Source organism: Aplysia californica, unplaced genomic scaffold (assembly GCF_000002075.1).
Source record: "Aplysia californica isolate F4 #8 unplaced genomic scaffold, AplCal3.0 scaffold00514, whole genome shotgun sequence".
In the NCBI taxonomy this organism is placed as follows: Eukaryota; Metazoa; Mollusca; class Gastropoda; order Aplysiida; family Aplysiidae; genus Aplysia; species Aplysia californica.
Window position 1 is genome coordinate 57,965 of NW_004797784.1, and position 17,669 is coordinate 75,633.

The following is a 17,669-nucleotide window of genomic DNA, read 5'->3' on the forward strand; positions in this document are numbered from 1 at the left end:
CACACACACACACACACACACACACACACACACACACACACACACAGGGACACATTCCAAGTCGTAGGCAAAACATGAGCCAAAAGTGACAACTATTTCATACTCCTCAGACTGACCGCTGACCCAGCGCTGAAGGTCCTGGAGGTTGGAGATCGAATCCTTGAGGTGAACGGCTCCTCCATCAGAGACAAAACCCTGGAGGAGGTAAGCCTGGCTGTGCATGATGGTGTTCTTCCTTGTCTCTTGTCCTTGTTTCTTGTCCTTGTTTCTTGTCCTTATCTCTCGCCCTTCTCTGCTGCCTCTCTCTCAATCTCTAAACTAGGGCTGGGGGAACTACAGTCTGTTGGTGGTTGGCAGGTGCTCTGGTATGGTTTGCTTCTTCTTTCCTATCAAACACCTATTATCTTTATCTCCCCTTTTTCTTTTTTTGTGTTTATTACTCTCTTTATCACCTCTAATCTTCGGCATTTATATGACCTTATTGTGTTGCAAACACTTACTAAAACTACTGTCTGCAGGCCAAATGCAGTCCATCCTAGGGTTTTATGCAACCCTTTAAAACATTGGATGACGTTTTTTTTGTGAAAGGAGAAAAAAATCATATTTTCATACAAGTGAGCCAAGGCTAGCGTATGAGGAGTAAATTTAATACATATTTGTTTTATATTTTAAACAATGTAATCTTTTAATGATAATGATGCAGTTTACTTTTTGTATGGTCCCTATAAAAGAAAATTAAGCTTACCTAGGGCACTCTGTCCAGATTAAAAATGTGTGGCCCTCTATTGTTTATGTTGTGGCCGTTTGCTGCTTATGGTCTAGTTTAAGTGGCCCGTGGTCTGAAATGCTTTGCCCACCAGTGCTGTAACTGTTTGCCTCTGTATGACTTTACCCAATCTTAATTCCCTGTCCTCTACCACTTTTGCTAACCTTTGCCCTTAACCAAGAATGCCTTGTGCTCTTTGGTTGGATTGAGGACCAGGCCTGGCAGTGAATGGGTTAATCCCCATTTTTTACTCCCACGTTTTTGTTTCATTCTGTTTGCCTCGCTTTTTCTCAGCATGAAATGACCATTTATCATGTTGATGTGCTTCTAGTCTGTTTACTCAAACAAACAAACAAACCCAGAGCCCACGAATAACAGGCCACCCAAAACTTCACACTTTCATTACCCATTTCTACCCAGTATGGCTCCGACAAAATGAAACAAACATGTCAATGGCAGTTCTCAATATATCATGCAAACAATGTTACTATTCACAGATCAGCCGTCTTTTGGTGAACCAGGCGGTTCCGGTACAAGTGACTGTGGAAAGAGATTTATCCCCCCTAACGGTTCCGGATGAGGATCCATTTACCTCCCCTGTGCTCCCTTCCAAGCCATTGATCAGATCTACATCTGGTATGCTGCTATATAATTTTTAGCTTCATTTTCTTTCTCATTTGCAGAAAATAAAGTTATTGTATTTATTTATAAAAATGGATTTTCAAGATAGCTCCCATGACTTCACCCGAACTCCCTTCACCTGCCTGTCAATTGCAATAGTAATTTCAGTCTCTTGGAGTACATACAGTGCTGCAGCTTGTTAGGTACCCATTACTATCATTCACATATTCTGTCTTTACTGATTCCAGAGGACTAGTACCACTAACAACAGAGTGGGCTATGGAAAGGAGAACAAAGTAACCAATACCTTCAAGTTTAAGTCCTATACGTTGTGACTGTGGTGTAGCAGTTCAGTGCATGCTTAAAACCTGAGTTTGATTCCTGTGCGGGGGAATTTTTTTATTGAGTGACTTTAAAACATTCACATAAACCGCCCTCATACACCGCCCTCATACACCTTTTCCCCCCCTACCCCCTTTCTCCGTCTACAATCCCTCACACCTGCCCCACCCACACTCTCTACTTTTTTTTGTTTACCATCGGTTTTTCTCATCATATTTGCCCCCCCCCCCCCCCCCCCCTTCTCCCCTACCTGTCCCAATCTCCTCAGGTGAGCCCACATCACCAGGTGGCAGCCGTGCTGAAGGGAGGACCATTGTTATCCAAGACACACCCGTCAGGCTTCGACCTAAGGCCTCTCTCAAAGCACAAGGGTGAGGCTTTTTCTTGATCAGGACGTTATCTGTATTGTGAACAGGTTCCTCAACATGGACACCTATATAACACCTGCTCTTTACTCCCATATTTTTGTTTCTGTCTGTCTGTCTTGCTTTTCCCTGCACTAAATGACGGTTTATTGTGTTGATGTGCCTGAGGCAAATAATGGTGAGGAAAACTGATGGTAAACAACAACAAAATGTTGGGAGTGAGGGTGGGGGCAGGTGTGAGGGATTTTAGAAGGAGAAAGGGAGGAGTGCTGAAGGGAGGACCTAAGGTGTCTCTCAAAGCACAAAGGTGAGCTTTTTTTATCAGGATGTTATCTTTATTGTGCCTGAGACCGTGTATTAATATGTCATGGTCATTTCAAACTGAAACACATTATTTGTTCAGTCTGTGGGACATATGTTTGTTAGAACTAAAATAATACTATTCTTAGTCATTTGTAGATCTATGATTTTTCCTTACAAACATAGCTGGTCATATTGGCCTCAGCTGATAAGCCTGCCCTCAGATGACTGTTGCTAAGGTGCTAATATATCTTTGTTTCATGAAAAGTAAAGTATAATTCCCCACGTCTCTGCGTATCATGACAATCACAGCATACTGTTTCCTGTTCTTGCACAACACAGCTGCAACCCCTCTGTGACCCTCAATTTGAGCCACTATGTCAAGTAGTTCGAGGGATAGGGGAGGGGCTGTACTACCCTAAGCTGACAAAACACCTTTTTAAAATTTTTGGCGCCAAATTTTTTAATTTGCTAAATCTATATGCGGATCAGTCACCTTATTGTGTGCAAAAAATCAAAGTGTAACTGTTTCTATGTTTTTGAAAAAATTAGAATTCAAATTTTGGACAAATGCCTTTTCTTTCGTGGTTACACTTACCAAATGTCTTTTTCTTCAAAATTACTGTGAATAAAAAAAGGGGTTTTGTCTGCACATGGCAGCATACTTTACTTACTTTTAGTCTTTTTTTCTGACCTGCTGTATCACCTTTTTCCTTCCAGACACAGCCCGTCACGGCGAAGGAGCAAGTCCCCGTCTCCGTGTCCGGCCAGCAGACAGAAGAGCATTGACCTCAGCCGCTCACACTCCTTCTCCACACACAAACAAGAGCACCGCGTGTTCCGCACGGGTGACCTCATTGTTGGCGACGTCCTTGGTCAGGGATTTTTTGGAAAAGCCATCAGGGTAGGCTTCTGTCGTCAGATGCTCATCTTGGGAAACATATACATTTGATTGTTGAACTCTAAACGAGCAAGCCAAAGTTTGTCTTTCGAAACAGACACATTCTATGTTTGAAAACTGTACTAGTAAACCAAAATTTGTCTTGAAAATGAACATTTTATATAAATGTACACTGTAGTAGCAAACTGAAGCTTATATTGCAAAACAAACACATTCAGTATTTTAATATTGCACATGCAATCACATAAAGCTCCTGGACTTTGTGATAAATGCCTTAAAAATTGCTTTTCTGAGATTTGTTTTAGACAATGAGGCCACATGATTAAAAAAATCAAAACTAGTCAAAATCTCTATCAGTGTAGGTGATTGAAAGATATTCTAGTATTGTTTGTTCCTTCCTTTCATCTTTCATTTTTACCACATTATTACCCTCATTGATGAAATACAGAACCACTGCACATCGGCTATAACTCTTAACTAGCAGTAATACATAATGAGCACTCATTAAATAAATTTTCAATGAGTGTAACACAGTAAATTAACAGATTTGGATGGCTTTAAAGATGCAGAAGTTGAAAATTTACCTGTCTCCGGACAGAATGCAGAGTTGAACGGTACTTAAAATGTATTTCTGAGTCTTTCTTTGGTCAGTGACAAACAAGAAAAAGTAGGAGGTCAGAGATGGACATTAATTTTTGGGATCTGTCCTCTTGAATGACCTAAAGTGTATTTAAGATTAACATTAATGTTAAGATAATACTTTATTGTCCCAGAGGGAAATTTTTCTTGGCTGTACAGGACCGTAGAAACACATGCAGGTATACAGAGAAATTAAATCACATATTATTCTCATCAAAATTCAATATAAGAGTAAAGTGAAACTGACAATAATGAACATATCAAGAAATTAATCCTGTTGTTTGATTGGCGTGTGATGCCCAGGGGGTCCTGCCTGCCTCTTAAATAACATAAAGTGTGTTAAAAAGGATGTAAAACTTGAACATGTCTTGTTCTTTTTGCTCCTCAGGTGATGCACAGAATCACAGGGGAGCACATGGTTCTCAAAGAACTTCACAACTTTGACGAAGATGCGCAGAAAAGTTTTCTCCGAGAGGTTTGTGAAAATCGTCTTTCTTTCAGCAAATTTGTCAAAAGATCTGCCTGAAGAGACAAGAGAACATTGTTGATTCAGGCTGTAGTCACCTTTTGGGGGAGGGTTTTCATGTCAATTATTTCTCTCTCTCTCCTTTTCTCTATGTCTGTCTGTCTGTCTTTCTATCTGTCTTCTACTACTTTAGATACATGTTTCTTACTTTTTTACCAATGCTCGTAGTTGCGAGCGCTGTAAAACCTCTACTAAAACTAAAACAAAAAATATGCTAGTCTTCAGACTCTTTGTAATATATAATACAGCAACACTTCTCTCTCTCTTTTTCTCACTTGGTCTCTCTCTATATATCTCTCACTGTTGTTCTTTCTCTCTCTGTCTCTCTCTCCCTGTCTCTCTCTCTCTGGTCTCTCTCCCTCTCTCTCTCTCTCTTTCTCTCTCTCCGGTCTCTCTCTGTTTGTCTCTCTCTCTCTTTCTCCTACATGCTAGCACACATTTGTATACACACTCTGAACTACATTTGTCTTATTAGTTGTTGTCAACACCTAATATTTTCACCAATGTAACACATATTTTCTCTGTTATATAGGTGTCCATGTTGAGGAACCTGTCTCACCCTTGTGTTCTCAAATTTCTCGGAGTTCTGTATAGAGACAAGAAACTGAATCTGGTCACAGGTGAGAAAACTAGGGTCTTACGGTATGAGTAGTTTCTTTCTAGATAGCAAAAGATCTTGTCATTTTGTTAGTGTTTTAGGCAGCTTGCACTGTATGATTCCCAGAAAGTTGAGATTGTTTCAGAATGCTATCAGGTCTGCCGGGGTAATAATATAGATTGTAAAGCTCATAGAGCTTGCTGTTGAGTGGGAATTAGTGCTACACAAATGCTATCTATTAGGTGTTGCTTTTGCCTTTATATAACGTGAGGGGTACACAAAATGCCTAAGAAGAATTGATAGAATAAATTGGCAACACAAGATTACAACACTGTGGTACTGGGAAGATAAGGAGTTCCTACCAAACTGTCACTGCTGTGCAACGCAAACTCTATGACACTTTTGCCTCATAGAAAATAGGAGAATACCATAAGATCTTCACTATGGAAACCCAAAGAATCAACCTTCTCAAAAAGCAAAGATGCTTGCAAGAGGACCTTACTTCGACAGGGATCAATGTTTGGAATTTAAAATAGGCTGTTGAATATTTTCACCAATCGAAGGGGAAAATCAAGACCAGTCTCAAGGTATAGGAAAAAAGACAGCAGGAGAGGCATAATGCAGCAGCTGAAGGGGCACAAAGTGACTGAGGCAGACAGCAACAGTGCAGCATGGCGCATACTCATGCATGATAGGGTTTGTTTATTGTGAATCATAATGTGGCTTCATATGTTCGTTATTATTATTTTGTGGAATTTTTTTTGTCCTATCTTTGAAAGAAAGCAAAGATTTTCCAACAAGAATCAATAGAATTGTCTTTTCCCCCCTTCCTTTCTTTCTTTGGCCATTGTGCGTGCCTATGTGTATCTATTTACAAGAGGCTCTTTTTTCAATGTGCTTTGCTTATTCACAGAGTTTATTGATGGAGGGACGTTGTCAGACATTTTGTTAGACACATCTCGAGAACTGTCCTGGATGCAGAGGGTCTCGTTTGCCAAAGACATTGCCACAGGCATGGTAAGGCTTGATGCTTGTTTACATAAAATATAATGATAACTTATATATGTGTCAGATGACCAAATAACAGAAATATGCTTCTGGATTATTATCTTAATGATAGTTATAAAAAATTATTGTCTGTTTCTATAATGTGCTTGTAATGATAATAATAAAAAGCCTACTGGTTGGTTAATATTAAAAGTGATAATTTGCATTTATGTAGCGTATATATGCCTACACAAAATAAAGCTCTCTGATTTTTAGAATAGTTTTAGTAGAAGTTTTACGGCGCTTGCAACTGCATAAGGTCATATGAGCGCCAGAAGATTAGAGCTGTTACAAGAGAGTAACAAACATAAAAAAGAAGAAGGGGAAATAAGGACGATAGATGTTTGACAGGAAAGAAGAAGCAAACCACACCAGAGCACCCGCCAACTACCCACAAAGCTCTCTGAACGTTACAATCAATTTAGGATGGTAGCGGCACGTTCACCTATGGGTTGCTTACCACACAGGAAAATATTTCACAGCTTTCTGCTGTTGTAAATGCTACTAGTAGATATTTTGTAAGAAACTTTAAATGTCAAATGTAGACATATGATAAAAAGTGTTAAATTTCAGGTGTACCCACGTCATAAGAAGTTTCAAATGCCAAACATAAACATTGAGTAAGAAGTCTTAAACTTATGTGTTACCAGTAAACTTTGAGAAATAAGTTTTAAATTCACCGACATTGAGTAAAAAGTGTTAAATGTCACCCGTAGACTTTGAGTTTTAAATGCCAGATGTAGACACTGAGTAAGAAGTCTTAAAAAATGTCACATAGAGACACGTAGTAAGAAGAAAATTCTCCTTTTGCCTTTCAGAATTACTTGCACTCCATGGATATCATCCACCGAGATCTCAACTCTCAGAACTGCTTTGTCAGGAAGGTAAGTGACTTCAATAGTACCTGTAGTGTATTTTTAAGCTGCTTTTTTTCTTACAAGGCAAAAGACAACAAGAGTTTGGTTCCCCTTAATGGAAGATATTTTAATATCTCTGTCTTTCTGTCAGGAATTCAGTGGCCTGTAATTCTGTGGAAAATATGTTCTTTCTGTCTAATAGAAATACAGTATCATAATATTCTACCTTGGCTGGCCTTGACATGCAGGCTCAAAGCAGCCTACCTGTCTTGATTTGTCTTTTCATATTAAGTTAATATGAAGACTAAAATAGTTACAACTCGTTCTGTCTTTTCATATCAGGTTAATATGAAGATGTAAAAAGTTACAACATGTTTTGCCTCATTGCATTATATATCATATAACCATAAAAACAACCCCCCCCCCCCGCCGGCCATCCCAAGTTATGACATATTATTTTATCTTACATACATCTGTTAGGATCAGACAGTAGTGGTGGCAGACTTTGGGCTGGCCAAGATCGTTCCTCGACACGGACCTCTGGTGTCTCCCACCAAGTCCTCAAAGGGCGACCAGGAGTCGACGGGGCTGGCAGGAAGTGGCAGGAAGAAGCGTTTCTCTCGACGCAAGCGCCAGACGGTGGTGGGAAACCCATACTGGATGGCTCCCGAGATGATGACCAAAGGCGTGTACGACGAGAAGGTGGACGTCTTTTCCTATGGTATCATCGTCTGTGAGGTGAGGGTTCTGTCTTGTTTCGCTTCATTTTCTGCTCATTGTGATAACAATCTAGGTTTTGTTGTTGTTATTATTGATGCAGTCATTGTGACAACAGTCCGGATTTGTTGTTGTTGTTGTTCTTGATCCTGTCATTGTGACAACGATTCGGTTTTATTGTTGTTGTTGTTGTTGTTGTTGTTGCTTTTGTTGTTGTTGCTTTTGTTGTTATCGATCCAGTCATTGTTACAACAGAGTTGTATGTAATTCAATTTCTTTTTTTTAAATTCTCATTTATTATTTGTAGGGGTGCCCTACTGGGCCGAATGTTCATTATTATGAAGTTGAAGCATTTTATTTCTGGTCAGATTACAGGTCCAAGCAGAAAAAGTATTTAGAAAAGATGAGGAAAAATTTGGAGCCCCATAAAGTTCTAACCCCTGACATTTTGGTCAAGTTCGTGAGCTTGTGTTTTGATTGTCAGTGGGTTACAAAATTTTCTTTAAAATTAATTTCCATTGGTTGATATAGGTGAAGAAACTAGTGCTAGATGGCACACCTATGAAATGTACAGTAATTTATTCCCTTTTCCACCTCTTGCAGACAATTGCAAGAGTGACAGCAGACCCGGACTACCTACCCCGCTCCATTGACTTCGGCCTCAATGTGGAGAGCTTCCACAAACGTTTCTGTGACGGCAGCCCGGAGCCCTATGTGATGTTGGCTGTTCTTTGTGCCCACATCGAGCCGGACCAGAGGTATTGTACTGTAGGGTGGTGGGGTGAGGGATGGGGCATGGATTGGGATGGGGACTTATGTTGTGCAGAATGGTACCTTACAACCAATTTCAGATGATTTGGTTTTTCGGAGAGAAATTTATCTTTCCGAGCTATATGCTACACTAGTGAATATTCTTATTTTCCTGCCATTGGTAGTCCCCATGGTTGTTTCTGTCTGTCTTTTTTGGTTTTTCCCAGCACTAAATGACGATTATTATGCCTTAAAATGACAGGGTTCTAACTTCATGAGACATAGTTTTAAGAAAATGGGATACAAAGATTTACACTCTTATGGCTAATACGTTTTTACACCTTGTTTGGTAAGTGTCAAAATAAAAAACATACTGGTTAGATTGTCTCAAGCCTTTGAAACAGTGGGCGGGGCATCTGTTTCAGTAAGATGTAGTGTGTAACTCAGTTCTCGTAAATACTGAAGTTAAAATCATTTGCCATTCTGAGGGCAAGATGTAGACACACTTCTCTTATCTCAAACATAAATATTCTTATCATGTCTTCTCTTAATTTAGTATAATCTCTGTAGGCTTAACTGATTTCCCCTTTGTTGGTGTCCTCAGGCCAAGCTTTGAGAAGGTTCTGGTGATGTGCGAGGCTCTGCTCCTTCACGTGGAGCATGGCATGGCCGTGCCGCAGGAGCTGCAGGGCAGCACGGTGGAACTCTATCGACGCCTCAAGGAGCGCTTGTACGGCCGAGACTATCTCGACGGGGACAGTGTCACAGAGACCAACACTGCCGACAATAAGGAGGTTTCATTGCAACAAGAAAGCAACACTGCCAACAATAAAGAGGCGTCATCGCAACAAGAAAGCAACACCGCGTCGTCAGGAAAGGGGTCATGTACAACGAGCGAACAGAAAATGTCATCACAGCAAGAAATGAACACAAAGGACAGCCAAGAGCCACCACAAGATGAGAAGGCGGAGGGGCCTTCTACACGTAATAAAACTAAGCCAGAAGATAGTGCAAAAGAAAACAGCTCTAGCGATCTAAAGCAGACTGAGAGTTCTGAGATCGTACCATCTGTTGATGAGAAAGATGGGTGTGACGGTAAGAAAGACATGTGTGATGAGAGGCCCAAAAGTGAAGCCTCAGAGGAGACAGCAAAACCGTCAAGCAATCAGGGAGGCAGTGCAGTGTGTATGGCATCCGGTGTTGATGCAGAGAGATCAAAGCGGGATATTTGTATGCTAGTGACCTCAAACGTCATGGGAGAGGAGACTGAGAGAGGTAATGGAAGTGGTGAGTTTTGTGTTGAGGAGAAAGAGGCTGTAAGTCTCAAAGACTCTGGTGTGTTTTCATCGTCACTTTCATCTTCTCGAAAACCTTCTACAGAGGGAGGACGGAAAACGGATGTGAGAAAGGATGAACAGGAGAGGGAAGATACAGACATGTCCCAGTTGGTTGAAAAGAGTTGTTCCCCTGCGCTTGATGATACACCAGTCAGTATGACTATGTCTGCTGGTGGCATGATGTCCTTGACCTCTCCCCAAAGTGCACAGAGTATCATCCGTGATGACTTCAGCAGTGTAGAATCCAGTCCAACCCTTTTCCTCCCTCATTCTCCTCCGCAAGCCATATGGGAGCCGGCTACTGTCAGTCCTTGCACTGGGGATGTGTCAAGACACAAGGAAAAGGACCATAGCTCTCACCACCCATTGAAACTTGTTCTGGGAGATGACTCCAACAACAACAACATCACAACAACAACAGCAACAACAACATCGACAACAGGCTTGGAAGACTGCGCCTACTTCTCATGTTCCTCCTCCTCTCCCTCCCTCTCTCCATCCTTCTCGTCCTTTTCTCCGGAGGATTTCGCTACCTGTACTAGTTGGCCCGGTCCAAGCTTAATGAAGTGCTTGGATGACAGTCAGGTGCCGTCTGTTCACAGTGTGTCTCTTCAGGAAGTTTCAGCCACTGGCTTGTCTGAGTCGCCTGCCAACAGAACGTATGATTCATGTATATCAGCATGTAGCACTTCTACGTCACAGTCTGGTGGAGCAGACCTTTCTCCAAGTGTCGCGTTGTCCTCTCTGTCGTTCCCCTCAACATCTCGTTTTGTCTCGGAAGCCATACACCCAACAACTTGCTCAAGCGATGACAATAAACCAACTGAACTTTCTCGTGCTGTAGGGTGTAAAATGGCTCCTTTGGGTAACCAAGATAACCAGGGCTCTGCTGCCACGACAGCTGCACCAGCTACCACCACGTCGTCTGTGCTCATTCTGTATGGTGCTGAGACGAATGAGTCGAACACTGACTGTTGTGATGGCGTCAGAGATTCGACCACCGACTCTACAGCTGCCTCCCAGTCAGCAGATAACAAAACTCGCCATATTTTCTCAGACAATTCACTCTCCAACACAGAAAAGGCAGAAAATAGTGAGAGTGTTTCTTCTACAATCGCTGACAACCTCAGACTTAAGATAAAAGAATACAAAAATGGTTCCTCGTCAGCTGTTACGTCACCGGGCAACAGTGAAAACTCTGATGATTCTAAGTCACAAAATTTTCTCCAAAATGAGGTACCCAGTTGTCTCCTTAGTCCTAACCTGGGATTATCTTCATCACGGAGGAGGTTAAAAAAGTCGTTGAAAAGCTTGCCAGCACGGGACCATTCCCCCTTCCCATTATAATTGCCTATGTTTATGTTGACAAAGTTTTGTGTTAAGGTCAGAAGGGATCAAGTCTTGGTGTGTACATATTCCTAAGGTAGTTGGCTAGAGCTATTTCATAACTAGTTGGTTTGGCTTGAGTGGGCAAAAGGTGCCATTGCAAAGTTTTGTTCACCCAGTTTAGCACAAGCATTCTGTTTTCAGCACTCCTGGGGATTTCCAACTATACTGAGTGGGATTTTGCCAGTTTGCATTTTTAGAAGATAATCAGATACTGCACTTAAACAGAAGAGAAGATGGGAGAGAGTGAAAGAGAGAGAAAGATAGGGAGATGGAGAGAGTGAAAGAGAGAGAAAGATAGGGAGAGGAAGAGAGAGAGAGAGAGAGAGAGAGAGAAAGAGAGAGAGAGAGAGATTTGGGTCTTTGCGTAAACAGGCTAGGAAGCAAGTTCGAGTTTTGTCAATGTCATAGATACATTGTAAGCATTGTAAGTTTTGTGTCGTAAATGTTAACTGTAAAAAGTTAGTTTTTTTTTCAGTTCTGGTACAGGGAGATTGAGTCAGTTTGTAAACACTTTGTAATGTTTTTATTTCTGTAATACTTTAATTTCCTCTGTAATGGGCAATGGTTGTTTTTTCCTGTGCTTTTGGTGTGTTTTGTTGAAATCTCACATAAAGCTAGACACAGTGAAGGCAATTTTAAAGACTAAGCACACCTTCCAATGTTGGACATGGACCTTATAAGAAAACAGTTTTTCTGAATGGCCAAGAAAAGTTCTGACCCCACTCAAATTAGTACAAGAGATTTCCTTGTGTTTTACAAGTTTACAAACTACTGAGCGAATATGCCCATTTTCCAGTGTCATGTTATGAAGACAATGTGTAACAGTTCTCACAATTTCTCTTAACTCTTTGAACCCCCCGGGGCAGTGCTACTGACTGTAGTGTCTTTAGACCATTCCCAAAGGGCGGACATTTCTCGTTCATGCACAGTAGAATTGTAAATGGGCTGATTCATGTCACACTCATAACTGTGCCTCATCTACAACAGGGAACTGCTGCTTTTTCTTTCTTGAGCCTTACTATTGTCATACCTCTACTTTTTTTGTATGTTTGTCACTCTCTTGTGACCTACTATTTTGGGGTGCCTTGATAGTCGAAGCAGACCCTGTGCTGTTGAAGCTAGAGAGGTGAGCAGTCTAAGTCTGATTCCCTGTGAAGACTTCTCTGTTGACACCCACCCCTTGGCGCTCATATGACCTTATGCAGTTGCGAGCGCTGTAAAACCCTCTACTAAAAAAAATAAACAAACTCTTTGAGCTCTGGTCGCTTTACTCACCCTTACAGTACAGGACCCGTACACCTGAACACCCTCAGGTCATCTGCTAAATTTACACTACCACTGGCTGAAGCATGGCTTTGTATGCAAAAGAGTGAAGGTCAAGCCTGATTAGGTCTGTAGAGTTAAGTTTTCTACAAAATTTATTCTTATTGAACTGCATGTAGTTTTATTCTTTTCTTTTGGATGAACGCTTAGTCAAGTCTTGGTGACACAGTTGGTTGTGAGCTTGGCCAACTCTCGAAACTCAACAAAATGTATCTGTTTGAATGTTGGATAGTTGGAGGACACCTCTGAAAGGGCCTACTTCCTTTCTATTCTTCTGTTGTTTCTTCCTATTGTGCTTTATTACTCCTGTCTTAAATGAACATGACTGTGTCAATGAGCTTCTCTGTTCTCACACTCGGTAGATTAAATGTTTGAATGGGAATAAGCTTCAAATTTTTCTAATTTTTTGCCAGGTATCTCCTCTTATCACAATTTCCATTGCTACCCGGATTCGAACCCGAGACCTTTGAATGAGAAGCTAACACCTTAACCTCTAGGCCAAGAGAGCCCCCACTCTATGTCGTACATGTAATCAAATATGCATTTGACTTTTGGACTCTACTGGGATTATTTTATCCTTGTTTATGTTTCCCAATTTCTTTTCCCAACAGCATTTTGTAAATTATGTTTGTTTCAACATGCTTTTGCCACTGATCAATTTGCCATTTTATAGAACCTCAGAGCTGATCTCTTCACACATGTGCCAGGAATCACTAGAGCTAAAATACAGCAACACGCTTCATGAATGCTGGATGTTGAGTGCACCTTCAGTCAGTAATGAAATGATACAACACGAAGATTATGAGATATGTGTATGATATGTAACAAAAATTGATAGATTATGAGATGTGTATAGTATATGATATCCTGTTAAAACCACTTGACAAAAACATGAGAGAATGTGGATCTGTAAAAACATGGTAGATTATGAAATATGTTTATAATGTCGGTCTTTGAATCACTTCACAAAAACATGACAGATTATGAGATGTGTTATGTATGTGATGTCACCATTGAAGTCACTTGATAAAATTGTGAAAGATTATGAGATATGTACATGACATCATTGTTGAAATCACTTGACAAATACATATAGACAATGAGATATATTGAGCAAATGATATGACCTCGGAAATTACATGACAAACATGCTATAGATGTTAAAGCAAATCAGATGACAAGTGTATGTTTTCAGAATTTTACATTGTGTTCTCATTTCCTCATTGTATTAAACCACAGCGACCGACTCATCATGGTGCTTGTCAGAGATTGAAATGCTACTTGCTATGTCTGTTAAGACTTTGGAGTGCCATTGGTGGAGATGGTCTGGCTTTTTACACTATTTCCAGTATACTCACAAAAACACTCACACACACACTCACACACAAACAAACGCACATTTGCCTTCATGTGTATGCAAACTTTGGACCACAGGTACAACACTTGCACATACACACACACATAATAAACTTTTTCAGGAGTGTAATGTTGATTTGGATCAAAGTATAAGATCAAATTAGGAATTATTGAAGGATGAAAAGCATTGTGAATCTAAGATGTACGTTTATTTTTTGGAGTTGCCAAATCCTTAAGTGGTGTCGGTAGCCTAGTAGTTAGGCTACCGGACCTGTAATTGTGAGATTGCGGGTTTGGGGATTCGAGCCTCGGCTCGGTCCGACGTTGTGTCCTTGGGAAAGGCACATAACATGAATTTTCCATTTGCCTCGGTCCTTTGGAGATGGACGTTAAACTCAGAGGTACTGCCTCTTAAATAACCTAATAGTGTTGATAAAGGCATTAAACCTATACCATTTCATCATTTCACCAACCCCTTTTGTGTTGAACCTGTTGAGTTGATGAAACTTTTATTCACTTCTTTAGCGCCATATTGACATATGGATTTGCATAATTTTCTACATCTTGTGATACCGAGAAATGCAAATACTTGTTGTGTGGTAAGGGTTACGTAACAAAGATCGTTTAGTTTGTCATGTTAATATTGAACGCCACACTAGACATAACACAATGTAAGTCCTAACAAAGGAGGTGCACATAGTCCCCCATCACACACACACACACACACACACACACACACACACACACACATAAGTGTACACACACCCAAACACACTCTCTCTCACACACACACACACACACACACATACACACAGACCCAGAGACAACACACATGCATTAGAGTTATCTTCATCATATGCTACACATACAGTCCTACACAAGCACAAATGTTGTGGATTTTCACATATTGTCCTGAAACTTGCATTTTGACCTTTACATATCCCCTTGTACACACTAGACATGTTGTTTCAATATTACTTCTGTAGTATTTATGAAAAAAGGATTAGTGTCAATTGTTATTATGTTGCCTTTTGTCTGAAAATAGTAACTAAGAAAGACGGTAAATTAAATTTTGATGAAACTTTTAATTTTAAAGTTGGTGGAATTTTCTTTCTGAATACTTTTTAACTGCATTAGTAGTAACCCACAAACTTTTGATACGTACAAATGGAGAACTGACTTCTACTTCCACTTCTTTTTCAAGTTGCAGATCTGAAACAGTTAACGGTGATCTTTGCTCACCAGTTGACTAGTGCTACTAATTATCTTACTGGCGTGCTGTTCTTTTTGTCTCACAAATGTTTCAAGGCATCCCCCGCGGCAGTGCTACTGACTGCAGTGTCTTTAGGCCATTCCCAAAGTGGGAACTTTAACCATGTTCTTATGCACAATAGAATTGTAAATTGTGAATTGGCTGATTCATCAATGTCATGCTCATAACTGTGCCTGAACTGCAATAGGGAACTGCTGCTTTTTCTTTCCTAATCCTTACCATCGTCATTTTTCCTCTACTTCCTTTAAGTATGTTTGTCACACTCTTGTGACCCACTATTTCCGGGGTGCCTTGATAGCAGACTTTGTGCTGTTGAAGCTAGAGACGTGAGCAGAGTAAGCCTGATTCCCTGTAAGGACTTCTCTGTTGACATCCACCCCTTGGCGCTGATATGACCTTACACAGTTGCGAGCACCGTAAAACCTCTACTAAACAAACAAAATGAAATGTTACGAGGAGTTAACATTTTTGAGGATGCATCTGTCTCCTGTGATGTTTTTTGTTCATCTTTTTTGGTGTGATTATCTCAAAACGTGTGCCTTGTTATGGATGTATGAACTCAAAAGTCAAATGTTATGACTCTAGGATGTGATTGCAATTGACATACTTATGATGTTAAAAAAAAGTGTGCCCAAATTGAAGGGGGAAAAAAGATGTTCAATTTGAAAAGTTTTTGTTTTGTTTTGCCAGACTAATGCTAGTTTCTTTATTGCATCACTATTTTCACAAAGGGCTCTTTTTTTCTTTCTCTGAGATAAGATTACTACGGGATTTATCAGCTGTGTTGATTTATCAGCAGTTCTCAGAAAAATTGTGGAAATTATGGAATGAAACTGACAAATTATTAGAGTTATTTAAGCCAAAATTTTATAAGAGTTTTTTGGCTTTGTGGAACTTTTAGAAAGATATGATGCCTGAGTGTGGCCTTTACTTAAATAGCCTATAAAATGGTACATGAATGGTGCTACTTTTAAAAAACTAACTTTGCATTATATTTATGGTAATGTAGGGTCCTTTCCTGCTATACTAGCATTATACTGTCCTCAGAGGTGCCCATAACTGTGATTTTTTTAAAGATCTAAATTTTTTCCTTTTTTTCAGTCTCATCAAATTTGTCCAAAACGACTGCTCATTGTCGAGGAGAAATGTGGTCTTCTTAAAGAAGTGGTCCTCTAGGACAGTTTTATTTTATGACAACATAGAAAAAAAGAATGTAAGTTAGGAAGTAGGAAGTGCTGTTTAGCACAGGTAGTTGTCTTGAATAGGTAAGAGCAGGTTCAATCGTATTTAGTTTTCCTCAAGCAACCAGCTCCAGTAGACTTGTTTTTGTATGAAATTCCACCATCAGATTGTTTTTATGGGGCACAGCTTTCAAGTGGGAGCTACAAGTTTATTTGTCATCATCTCAGAAGATTAGGTTCTTGATCCTGAGGTAAATTTTAACTCTGAGACTAAAGGGTACATGGAATAACATCAAGAGGCTAGCCCAGAATAGGGAAAGATGGAAAATGTTTGTTCGTGTCCTATATCTTTATCCAGAGTGAGAAAAGCAATGACGATGACCAAAGGATGTAAAAGTATATCATGTTTAAAAATAGACTGTGGTGACCATTCTGTTTGAACAAGGATTCTAAAACTCTAAGGTGACAAAAACAGAAGAAACAGTACTGTGCTTTGGAGAATATTATTCTTAATTTTGTACATGTTCAAGTTCCTTCTTGGCACTATTGTTCATTTCAAATCATGTTTATATATGTTGGGAAAGAATGGTGTGATATGCGATACGACAATATTTGCATTTTGTTTTTACTTTTATTAACATAATTACATACAGCTCATTTTTTTGGGACCAAAGAGAGTAGGATTATTAATTTGAACTCATTTTTTCCCCCCGAGGACCATATGATGTGATTGTGCAAAGAGACGAGGATTTTCTTACACTTGTATGAATAGGGACCATCCAATGTGATAATAATAGAGTGAAAACATGGGCACGCTGTTGTGGGAACTGTGTGTTGGTGTGTGTGCGTGCGTGTGTGTGTGTATGTGTGTGTGATCCAATTGTTGTGTAGCAGAACGACTTCTACTTGCCTTGGGCCTAGAAGTTCTCTGGTTGACTCACTGATTTGCCTTAAGTTTATGATCATTCCACAAAAGTCATTAGGGCTACAGCTTCGGGCTTTTTGTTTGTTCCAAATACTGTATACTATGCTTTCTGCATACGGATGAATATATTTGTATATATATTATAATTTGTGTATGTGTTTGTAGGTGTATGCATGCGTGCGTTCATGTGTGCGTGCCTACGTGCGTGCATGTGTGCGTGCATGCATGTGTGCAACTATGTAAATGCTGTTACTCGTTTAAGTGGAAAATATTTGCTGTTATTTGTGTGAATATTGTACCAGCACTAAGCATTCTGTCTGCCAAGTATTACTGGTGTAGGTAACACCCACATTTTTTCTCTGTGAGTGTGTTTCCCCTTGTTGGACAGCTATGTACTGTAAGTGTGTGTATGTATTTGCATGTGTGTGTATATATAGAGATGGACGTTAAACTCAG

At 40.0% G+C, this 17,669-nt stretch overlaps 1 protein-coding gene across 1 annotated transcript in view; it reads left to right on the forward strand.

Annotated features, from left to right (window-relative positions):
• The window catches only part of LOC101854275 (serine/threonine-protein kinase pakF), a gene marked incomplete in the record, with an annotated part of 34,140 nt that extends 22,707 nt beyond the window's left edge, over nt 1-11,433 (forward strand). The window contains 11 exon segments of the mRNA XM_013086857.2: nt 111-204; nt 1,264-1,402; nt 1,998-2,100; nt 3,115-3,298; nt 4,323-4,409; nt 4,993-5,080; nt 5,972-6,075; nt 6,924-6,989; nt 7,443-7,700; nt 8,283-8,437; nt 9,034-11,433. Of these exon segments, the coding sequence (XP_012942311.1) occupies nt 111-204; nt 1,264-1,402; nt 1,998-2,100; nt 3,115-3,298; nt 4,323-4,409; nt 4,993-5,080; nt 5,972-6,075; nt 6,924-6,989; nt 7,443-7,700; nt 8,283-8,437; nt 9,034-11,113 (3,358 nt within the window).
• Between the last annotated feature and the right edge of the window lie 6,236 nt (nt 11,434-17,669).